Source organism: Balaenoptera physalus, assembly GCF_965194825.1.
Source record: "Balaenoptera physalus genome assembly, chromosome: 4".
Classification (NCBI taxonomy): Eukaryota; Metazoa; Chordata; class Mammalia; order Artiodactyla; family Balaenopteridae; genus Balaenoptera; species Balaenoptera physalus.
In genome coordinates this window covers 80,420,672-80,433,034 of record NC_138891.1, presented here as the reverse complement: position 1 = coordinate 80,433,034, position 12,363 = coordinate 80,420,672, and the positions used below count along the sequence as shown (strand labels likewise).

General features: G+C 33.9%; 1 protein-coding gene across 6 annotated transcripts in view; it reads right to left on the bottom strand.

Annotated features, from left to right (window-relative positions):
- GSK3B (glycogen synthase kinase 3 beta) overlaps positions 1–12,363 on the bottom strand; it is a 206,145-nt gene that overhangs the window by 35,384 nt on the left and 158,398 nt on the right. For 4 of the 6 annotated variants that reach the window (XM_082460066.1, XM_082460065.1, XM_082460063.1 and 1 more), the window contains 2 exons: positions 10,358–10,453; positions 1,583–1,621 (listed from right to left, as the gene is read on the bottom strand). In XM_082460066.1, the coding sequence (XP_082316192.1) occupies positions 1,583–1,621; positions 10,358–10,453 (135 nt within the window). The remainder of the gene's footprint in view (positions 1–1,582; positions 1,622–10,357; positions 10,454–12,363) is intronic. The other 2 variants (XM_082460064.1, XM_082460068.1) reach the window with 1 other exon arrangement.

The window sequence follows — 12,363 nt, the reverse complement described above, 5'->3', positions numbered from 1 at the left end:
GGTTATAAGAGACTATTTATAAGAGTACTCTACTCTGAAAATCTTTTTTTATTCCTTTTGTTTTTACACAAAGTTTATTATTAATAAAGATATTTTCCATGGAAATTGAGAAATTGGTTGGGTAGGATATTAGAAATTTATTTCCAAACATTAAAGGCCTTAGTTAATTTATTTGGCTTGTTAGAAAACCCTGTCTCTAAGGTCAAAAACTGCTTTATCTTTATTCTTTTGAGTAATCTGACTTGCCTCAGTCAAGGAGTTACTGTATTATTTGAAATGTTTAGATCTTACACTGTTCTTAGTCATTTTCCCCTTTCTTGCTCCCCAGCCAGAACCATAATCAAAGTGTGAAAGAAAATAATCAGTGGAAATATTTAGAAAATTTTTCATAAAAATATTAAGCACTACTGACATATTTTATCCCTGAGGGCAATTTGCATTTGACAGCATATGGATTTATTTTGCTAGCTAGTCTAATAAAAATGTCTCTGCACCAATATGGTAACACATAAGTAGAATTAAAAGTACCACCACCAAAAGCAGAAATAAATATCTTCTAACATTTAAATGCAGGGTAGCTAGACAGTGAGTGTAGTTTAAATGAAAAAAAAATTTGTGTTATTGCTATTAATAAATCAGTATTGTAAGCTTATTTCTGATTATTAAAAAAAAAAGTCATCCACATCTTTCTGGTTTCTTACTGGCTACAAGTGACCATCCATGTTGGTACTAAGACACATATTAGCTTATTCTTGCCAGGGAATCCTAACTCACAGTATCAAAGAGTTAAAAACAATAAAGAAAAGAATTCATTCCAAGAGCCTAAAATCAAGACTTAACCTGCCTTTTAAAAATGTATCCATTATTAATTTAAACCCCTTGAGAGATTCTTGATGAGAAAAGTCTTGGTTCAGTAATCTATGGATAAAAGTTAAGTGGAAAATTATGTGGGGTCAAAACCCAGTGCACCCAAAGTCCAGATTTCTGACCATAAGACTGGGTGTGATAGCATGCAACTTTCAAAAATTACAGGCCAAACTAGAAATAGCTCTTCTGAATTATGTATGTGTCTAAAGAAAAGGAAACCAGTAACTATTGAGATTTGGCTTTTTTTTTTTTTTTTTTGGCCGCAATGCGTGGCATGCGGAACTTCCCCAACCAGGGATCGAACCCGTCCCCACTTCAGTGGAAATACAAAGTCTTAACCACTGTACTGCCATGGAAGTCCTTGGCTTTTAGTTTCTGCTGCTTTTCATTCCTTACTCATTTAAATTGCCTAACACTTGGAATTTTTGGTTCTGTGGATCTTTGTCATATTTATTCTTGTAAAAATAATAATTTTTAAACCCCTCAACTCCTAAACTTCGGATTAGATGTCAATAAATCACTCAGGAAACTGACAATCTAAATATACTATAAGCAAAACCTATACCATACAGTGAGTAAAAACAGAAATCACAGCTACCTACATTGTTTTTACTATTACATTTCAAGAATGAATAACTAGCCTTTCAAAAAAAGTTTTCCCCCTAGTTTTATAGACCTGCCCTGAAATTTTGGGAAAAAAAAATTAAGTACATACCCGAACTCCTGAGGTGAAATGTCCTGTTCCTGACGAATCCTAAAGATGAGAATGCAGTGAAATAATCCAAACAGGGGAAGTCAATCCAAAAGAGAATAGTCCAGCAAGGAAAAATATATCCAATGTTATAAGAAATCCATGGTGTGGGGGGGGGGACATAGAAAATGTTTATACAGTTATAAACTTTAAACATCAGTCTCCACAGTAGCAAGTCCAAGTTTTAAAAATTATTTCACCACAGTGTATGCAAAAAAATTTGATTGCGCAATGGTGAGGCACAGTAAAGAAACATTTTAATTTTAGTTAATCATGTTCCGATGCCAGTGCGTTTATTAAAAAAATACAAAACCAAAAAAAGTTAAAATCAAAATGAAATCTAGAAGTAAAGTTCCCAAAGTAAAGTGTTTGGTCTTCTACGACCTGGATTCATTGTCCATTGACATGGCTTGGGAGGGGGCATATCAGACTGCTTTTAAAGATACGAGTTCTCAATTTGCTAATTTTCTCTATTAATGAATTTCAGTACACAGTATAAACATTTTTTTCTAAATTATTAGTGATGAGAGAAAAGTAATAAATATATTTAATTTATATTACTATAGATTTCAAGCCAGATATTTTCAATTTGTGTGAGCTAAGAAGGATCAGGCCACCGCGGATTATTCTCCATTTTGGATTGACTTCCCTGCTAAGAGATATTTACTGACATTCTCATTATCTTAGAGGACTCTTCAGGAAATTGACATATCACCTCAGGAGTGCGGGTATAAACTTACTTTTTCTATTGTGGGCTTTGCCCCCTGATACCCTTGCACCCATTACTTAGGAAAAATCATGAACATTCTTTCTTTTTGGAAAAACTCACTGAAAAAAATTCTATATCTTTGAGCACTACAAATTCAACACAGTTCCATCTGCAAATATGCCCAATTCACCCACCAAAAGCTAAACAAAAATATATACAATGAACAATACAACTAAGGGACGGTCACAGTTATAGGTGACATGCATAGTAATGTACACCAACACCTAGGCACAACGGAGCCAATTATGCAAAAGGGAGGTAGTAGGGTCTATTATGTCTAGGTATTGAGAACAAAAAATGGCAGACCTCACCAGTAGCTGTGAATTCCCTTGGCTATTCTAAGAGAATTTAACATTCTTTTAGGATAGTTTCCAGTGGGGGAATTAAATATTTTGCAAAAATAAATAATCCGCGGATTATTTTTAGTCTGCAGACTAAAATTTAGTACACGGATTAAAATCCGGCCCATCAGGATAAAAATCTCTCATGAACTTAAAACACAACCAGGTGGACAAAAATAGAAAACCAGACTAAAAAAACTGAGAGCACAAAGTAAGACTCAACTGGGCCAACTAACAATTAGTGCGCAGACTAAATATGGCCAGCCAAGAATGTCAGCAAGGCCATGAAGAGCCCAAAACACCCCCTGTAAAAACTAAAACCAAAAATAAATAAATAAAACAAAACAGAACAAAGCAAAAAATAAATAAACAAAAGAAGGAAAGAAAACAAAAGAGAAAGGAAAAACTGAAAAGAACCAAAACACTGACATGAACTTTTAAGTGATTCAAATACTACCTCACCTGTGCAGCAACTCATTTTCTTAAATTGAAACAAACTCTCATCACAAATACTAGTCTATAGAAGAAACTAAGAGAAAAAATTCATTTTTTTCCAAAATAAATTCTCTGTGGTACTGAACAAATGCAAACGAATCCTTAACAGAAGAATTATTCAAAATAAATTTGCATTTGGATAACTCAGAAAGGACAGAGGTAATTTTCTCCTTTACATGTCCTAGAATAGACTTTTGCCATCAAACATCAAATATCAACCTGGAGCTAATTGTTATGACTGAATCATAAGCCCCTTAAAATTACCATTTATAAATGGTCATATATACCACATCAAGGCCTATGGTTGATTCTCATAGCATCAGCTTTCAACAATTCCACTGTATTAAACAGCCAACCAGAGCAATGTAAGAATGCCTATGGGCAATGATAATTAATCTAAGTAGAATGCAGAACAAGTACTGTGCCTGTTTCGAACAGCTACTCCTCCCAAGTTTTCATTGTGATAAATGTACAATACAGACACTGTTCTCTGGTCATACACAAAATACACAAGCATCCAATGTTAAAAACTGATACACCATGAACACTCCTGAAGAGCAACCCTAATATATAAAATTATTTGCAATTTGTAAGCCTAAATACAGGACTAAAAGTGAGACAATGCCATGGATTTGCTGACTAGTTAATTATGTTAATTAATCAAGTTAATTAAGAAAAGAACTTAAGTCTACTGAAGTGCTCATGTGCAGTACATAATTCATAAGAAACAAAAACATCCTTTCCTTAGCCACAGCAGAGCCAGCATTCAATACATTTCAGCTGCACTAATTAAAAGGCTTATGGAACTTTCCTGAGCTCTAATACACATAAGGAATATCATTCGTGTGTTGATATCAGCATTTAACTATGAAATGAAATTTCTCCCTCTAATCTCATTTACTGATAAAATAGTACTATACTATAGAAGTGTGAATTACCAAATGTCCACATATCCAATCTAATCTTTCATTGTTCATAAAATGGTTACTATAGTCAGGTTGACCTTCCTAAGAATATAATATTTTCTTTTCATCCACACCTCCTTATCTTAAGGGATAGTCCCCTAAACTACAGCAATTCCTAACTTTAGTGACACCTAAGCAAATCTAAATCCTCCTTCAACAGTACCCACCCTCACTCCCCATAAGCCCTTCTATCACCGTTAAAGGAGGCTTCCTTTTTCCCTCCACCACCCACGATAGAAATCTTCCCTATAATACCTAGAGTATGTGAAACACCTTTGAATACCAATAGCACATAATCAAGTATATGGTTATATATTATTCAATACTTGCTTCAACTGAGTCAGTTATATCATCTCTAAGTTTTTCAAAGAGGAGGACTATATATTTTAGTTCTTTTGCATCCTTTATGGTAGCCAGCACAGCACTGATTACATAGGAGATAAGTGTTTTAAAGAACAATTGATTAAGTCAGAAACAGATTTTTGCCTTCTTTTTCAACCCACCCTCAACCCTATCTTTTGCTCCCCACAAGTGATCTTGAAACTTATGTCTTAGCATTCTTTCTCTTTTATATTATTCTTCCCACATATGGACTAGCCACACTAGTAGCTGGATTTTAATGTGCAATAGTTTCCAAAGAAATAGGGGTAAAGCCAGCATAAACAGAAAAGTGAGGAGGTCTATTCACATAGGAAAATAGATGATGTAGGTAGACAATTCAGTAGAGAACGTAGTATATTTATGAGACAAGTGACAATGTACTAGTTGAGGTCAGCATGCAGATGGGGTTGAGTAATAATATAGAAATTGATTACCTAAGCAATAGAACAAAACAGACAAGTGGCAGACTTAGGAACCAACAGAAATCCCCAACACAGTTTTATGCTTTCTGGAATACATGTGAGCAAAACAAGGCAGATAGACCAGAAAGGTAGAGTGGACTTGCAAAAAAAAAAAAGTTTGACAGCAATTTTTGTTTTGCGCTCTCTAAGACCCTCTGAAGACATTTTTGGTAAAGTGTGAAACTGTAGTTAGAACAGGTAAGTTTACCAAGTGAAAAATCTTGTATTCAAAGGCTCAGGGAATAAAAACCAACATTATGAAGAAAGTCTTTTAAAAAAAATTATAGTGGGGCTTTTTGGTTTAGCTTTAAGCATAGAGAATACTACATATAATAAGCAGCTCATCTGGTCTGAGTCCTTGATGGTTGAAATAACCTCAATTTTCTGCTTACTCTATTAGCTAGCTGGAAACACTAGTATTCATTCATTTCACAGCATGTGGCCTGTGTTCTAAGAAATCAAGTATGTAAGGATTGATTTTTGTAGATAAGGCTTTCTGGGATATTTAACCAATGATCCAAGGTCCTCACATACCCTAAAGACAATTAACTATTAAGTAAACTTAATACTTAATATTAAGTTTTGGCATACATACTCATGGTATGCCAAAAACTCAGCAACAAACATTTTGAGGTAATAGATATTCATTTTATTACTACCATTACAAAAGAGAAATTAGAAACTGCTATAATACATATGGTATGAATTGATAGGTACTACAGGAGTTATGTGGTGGGAATAATCACGTAGAATTTGGATAATTAGAAAATGCTTCACGGGAGAAGTGAGATTTGAGGTCTTGACAGAAGGTCAAGACTTGGTAAGCAGAGAAAAAAAAACGTTCTAAGTGTTCACTAGGAAGAGGTAGAAACGAATGTGGCTTCTCTGGGGAACCATTAGGAGAACAGTTTGATTAGACCAAAAAATTCAGCATGACTGCGTGATCCCTTCAAAGTGAGGACAACACTGTCATATGTAGCTAACATATTAAACAGCAGCACTAGGTCAACTGAAAGAGACCAAGGCCCTTGGGATTCTAATCTACTTCCTACTAACCAGATATATCATTTATGAATTTCATTACTCTGAAAGAATATACAGACATCTGTATTATCTAACTGACCTCACAGGATTACTTATTACTGGGATAAAGGGGAATACTTGTTTTAACTTTAAACAAAACATTACTCAAAATTGGGAAGAAATTTATATAACTATTACAATGTAACCTTATTAGAAACCCTTAATCTACCCTAACTAAACACTAAGCTTTTAAATTCATTCCTTAACTGTATGCATTTAAGGGTGAAGGAGCTGGAGCACTTGGGAAAGACTGGGTTTAACGGACTAGATGCCTCAGGAAAGGTTAAGAGCAGGACAAAGAACTAAATCTCTTGTCTTTCTGGAAAGAAAAAGCAGAAATGATTAGGAGCAGAGTGACTGGATAATCTGTCACCCAAACTAGGACAGTGAAGAGTGTGAAGGAACGTGGCATTAATAATTTCACTGGACAAGCATAAATTGGGACACATGATCACTCTTGTCTTTATGTGTATAGTATGTCAAATTTGCCTAAAGGCAATGAGGAATCAGAAAAATTTTAAATAGGAGTGACAGTATCACATGTGCTTTTAAGAAAGCTGACTTTGACAGCAATGAGGGTGTGAAAGATATGAAGGAGGGAACTCAGGATGTAGGAGGTTGTTTTAACAATTCTATGATACAATGATGGGCTAAACTAAAGTCAGGGCAGTGGAGATAGAGAGGACAAATCACAGAACTACACTGGAGGTACAATCTTTACATTTACTCTGAACTAAAATGAACTAATCCTTTATATGCATATTTTGTTTTCAAAAGAATTTGGAGAAAAGACACAACAGCTAATTGCTATCTTACCAAAACAAAACAAAACAAAACAAAAAAGACAAAAATAAAAAAAAATTTGAGGCACAAAGAATGGGAGAAGTGCTTAAACTAGATCATTACTTCATACCTAATAGAACTGTCATTTGACCAAATCTCCATGTACCAAATGCAGAATATTTCAGCTTCTTCTCTTCTTCCAACCAATCTCCATCTCTATTTAATTCTCAATTTACTTTTATTATCACTTCCTCTTGCTTCCCATCTGGCTTTTATTCTTTTAAGTGTACACCATACACCAGTGGGGAGGTATTTATCCTCCCCACCGTCACTCTCAATATTGGTCCCTGTTTCAAAACATTAGAACATATTTCCTTTCCAACTTAAGCCTCAAATGCTTATCCAATGAATTAGGTTGTTATGGCTATTAAGTAATAGTCAAGGGCATCTTACTGGATTTCTACATTCTCAAGATTCCTGCTATATATCACACTAGGATTATTTCATTGTTTTGTTCTTCTGTTTGCTATCTTTCTTACACATCTTAATACCCTCACCTCAGTGTTTCCACGGTAGACATTTTCTCCCTTGATCTTTTTGTCTGCCTACAGTTTTTGAGAACAAGAGCTCCCGGATCTGGGGATATAGCTGTACTACACTGCCGCATAGGAAAGGAGGGTTTACATGCTCACAGCTTCAGGAAACGGGGCTAAAGTGGGTTTTAACAGAAGACCTCAATAAAGGCAAAGCAGGTTTTGTTTCCAGACTCCTGTTTACCTGCCCTCCAAAGGCAAAAAGCTCTTCTCTTTAGAGAACATTTTGTATGTTTTAAAAAAATAACTCCATTGGCTGCCTAGCATAAGAGAGCATTTCTCAAGTTGGTGTTCACTATCACAAGGCAGGGGAGAGGGGACTGAGTTCCCTCTAGAAATTTTAAATTTTGTATTATTATTTTGATTAACAATCTAGTTTTAAAAATCAATATATTCTGGATCACCTGGATGACACAGTAGTGCCATGGAATTTATATGTCTGAATTTGGTTTTGTGTTTACATCCACAATAACAGCAACCTAATGGTGTGCACTATTAAGAAATTAACATAAGTGTACTATTACATAATAAATGCATTTGTACCAAGTGAGAACCCAATTATGTTACATATATGAATGAAGAGTTCACAAGAGTTTGAAGAGACAAAATAGGTGGGGGAATTGAGTTATTATTCTACACATGGTACAGGAATGGAAGCCTAAATAAAACAAACAAGTAAAAGGGCTTTGTATAGTTTATTCAAGTTTGAAAAGCATTAGTGTAAGATATAGAAACATCAGGAATCCACAAAGGCAAAAGAAGATGTAAAGCATGCAAATTTACCACAAATCTTCTATTGCCTGCATGGCAATTATAATAAATCATTCCTCACATTCCATCCCGGCTAATACTTGAAGAGATATAATCCAGGGGGAAAAAATGCAGAATATGACACACACTAATACCGGTGTCAGTCTTGATTTAAAAAAAAAAAATTGAGGACAAGGACTACTAAATAAGATCTCATGACCTCATTTCAGCATTATATTGGCCAGAAACTCTATACATGTGATGAATACGTAGGTTAGATTCAACCAAAAAGAATTTTACTTTTCTTTCTTCATAAAAATAACATGCTTATTAAAGAAAATATGGAAATACAGAAATGCAGAACAAAGAAAATAAAATCACCGACACTCTTCTTACCCTAACTACTGTTAGCATTTTGGAATATTTCCCTGTATTAATTCAATACACAGAATTCTCTTTGCTTTTCGTTTCTCTTTAACATGGTTGAAATCACTTGTTATAAACACTTTAACTTGGAGTAACTTTGCTGGATTCAAACTGTAACTCAGCTTCTAAATCCAAACAGGCCACCTAGGATTCTCTGAGTTTAGAATGAATGAGAGACCCTAAATATCTTCTGACCCAGATTCAAAATAAACTTGAAGTACAAAGACCAAAGAATGATTTACATCAGAATATTTAGTGTTTATTGTAAACTTAAAAAGAGGATGGGGGAGGGCAACATCTTAGTAAGTGAAAGCTACAACCTATAGTTTTGGCACTAAAATATTACTGAGGTCTTTGATTCTAAACAATAAATAATTAGTAATAAGAGGATTTTCTGAAGTGAAGAGAGGTGAAGAGAGGTGAAGAGAAGTGAAGATAGTGATAACTCAAAGGAAAGTAACTTGAATCATAATACACCTTAGAGAAAGACACCTACTTTTAATCTAAAAATGTAAATTATTTCACCTAGCCCTAAATTACTTCACCTCTTATTATAAAAGATCTATAACCAATTAAATGAACTTGTCAATGATCAAAACATGTTATATATATATATTTTTAAATATACAAAGTCTCTGCTTGAAATACATATTAAAAAGCTGAAAACTTCCAACCCACAAAATATATAATGAAATATATGTAAATTGGGAAGGGGGATGCATGCACGGCACGTAACTAGAAGTTTAAAAGACCAGGCATTAAACACACACACACACACACACACACACACACACACACACACACACACACGAGAAGAAGCTTAATCCTGGCTTTGTCACAGCCACCTATGGAATCTTGGATAAGTCATTTGACATGTTTAGCCAGAGTTTCAGAATCTATAAAATGAGAGATTCACTCTAGCTATAAACCCTATTGAGATTTTTTCTTTTCCCTCTGCATACAATCTCACAAATCAAACTGACATGAAAACAACTTTGTAATAAAATCTCTCTAGAATCATTTCAATTAAGTATCAAAGCAAAAAATAAAGTCTTCTCATAAATTAGTACTTATGGCTCTTAGAATTGGCTCCGTCTAAATGTTGAGGTTAGGCTTTTCCAATGGCTAGTGACACGCTGTTGACATATTAATTGCTTTCAATGTATACTACTAGTATGATCAAATCTTCATTTTATTCCTGCTCCCAAAACACCAATAGGAAAGTAAACAAAAGAACACAAAATATCATCTATAATAAGGTCTATATATTAACAGTTTAAAAAATAACAATATATAAAATGTATATTTTCATATGCTATATGATACTGAACTAATAATAAACACTTCTGTGTAAAGAAATTACTTCTGAATTTTAAGTAGTCAAAATTTATATATAAGATCCTGCTCCTAATGAAATTCTTTATTTGAATGCTATGTATATGTACTGTCCTCATCCTACAAATAAAAACCCAGGCTGGAAACTTTCTACAGGAAGTCAGTGGGGATGAAACTATATGGTCAATGAAACACTGAAGTACAGCTATCTAATTATCTTTACGTGCAGAAGTGCTATTGTACTTTGTACTCTGGCAGCCATCTAGTCTCGAAATAGTTTACTTTAAGAACAAAGAGAAATCCAACTTCTAGTTAACTACTGGTTAATGTGCTTTTTAAAAAACTCTTTTGACTCACCTTAGTCCAAGGATGTGCCTTAATTTGAGGGAATTTGAATTCTGTGTAGTTTGGGTTCATTTCTCTAATTTGCTCCCTTGTTGGTGTCCCCAGGACCTAGATAAAGAAAGCAAGTTATTGCCATATTTTTCTATATACTTACAAATATAGTCTTTATGTCTTAATGCACTGGTTTTACTGGAAAAAGGAATTCCAAAGTTATAAAATACATAGCTCATTAAACAGAGCAGACTTTATAAAAAGACTTTAATTTCTAACTGACTACAGAACCCATGCTATACTACCGTATACAGACATTTATGATAATAGTAATGTTAAATCAGGCTTGTAAAAGAAAGATCACTCAAAAATATTCAAGTAAAAATCAGGCATCCTCGTTCTCTCTAGAAAAACAATCTATTGCAATGATGGCATCTGAAATGAGAGCATCTTTTATTCATTGAGTAAAGTGAGCCAAAGGTTTTATTATTAATAAACTATTGATATTTAGGAGGATCTTAGTCAAACATGGTCATCAATAATTCCATTCAATCACTGAATATTAAGTGAGTGTCCCTGTGTACTAGGAACTACACTATGGTATATGAAGGATACAAAGAACAAGAGATTTCCTGCTATGATAAACTTAGTTATTTGTGTGTGGAAAAAAGTCTAACTATAATACAAGATGAAAATATATCGAGTACTTCATTGCCTCCAGAGCTGTATTAGGCACCAGACAAAGGAAAGTATATGGACCTGAGTGCACAAAGCAGATGATGGGAAGAAACACTGAATACTAAAATGAGTACTTTGAAGAAAGATGACTTTTATTACCCATCGTTATAACTCTAGGGCCTGATATAAAACAAGTTTGTTAAAATAAAATGTTAAGTCATTTACAATTCAAGGATAGTTGTGCAGAAGGAGTAGAATGTAATGATAAGTACTTGATTTGTGGTGAATAATCAGGGCAAAGTAAGAATTTTAGGTTTTTGTTGTTGTTTCTACTTCTGTAGACTTCATTAAAACTTGCAGAACAATCAAAATTTTAAAAGTTTTATTCTTCAAAAGACACTCTTAAGAAAACAAAAGGTAAGCTAGACTGAGAGAAAACATTTGCAAAACATATTCAAAGGACTTCTATCTCGAATATACAAGGACTCTTATAATTCAAAAACAGAAAGACAACACTATAAAAATGGGCAAAAGATATGACCAGATACTTCACAGAAGACACAGAGATGGCAAATAAGTACATTAAAAGATGCTCAATATCACTGATCATTAGGGAAATGCTAATTAAAACTACAAGATACTACCTACTAAGGCGGCTAAAATTAAAAGGACTGACTATGTATACAAAGTCTTGTTGAGAACGTAGAGCAAGTGAAACTCTCATCCAGTGCTGGTGGAATTGTAAAAAAGTTATACTCATCATTCCCTCTCCTAGGTAGTTACCCAAGAGAATTAAAAGCATATGTCCATACAAAGACTTGTATACTGATGTGCATAGCATCTTTCTTGCCACTGCCAGAAAGTGGAAATAACTCAAATGTCCACAACACGGTGAATGAACAAATAGTGGTATATTAATACAATGCAATACTAGTCAGTAATAATAATAATAATAATAAAAACATGGATGAATAATTATACTGAGCAAAAGCAGACGAAAAAAGTACCTACTGTATAATTTAATTCATATGGAATTCTAGAACATTTTCTGCCTACAGTGACAGAAAGAAGATCCATGGTTATGAGGAGCTGGAGGCAAGTATTACAAAGAGGTACTAGGACATTTTTAGAGGTGATAAATATTTATAAACTTCATTTCCTTCTTGTAGTAGAATTCCAGCTTTACAGAGCGAAGCAAGGTGTATTGAGAAGGGAAATCTCTGATCTTTGTAGCTGTAACTATCAGATATTTAAAAGTCAGGAGCTATCTATACTTAAAATATGAAAAATAGAAGTTTTTATTTTTAAATAATAAAGCAAGCACTTATGTTCTAAATTAGACCCTTGAT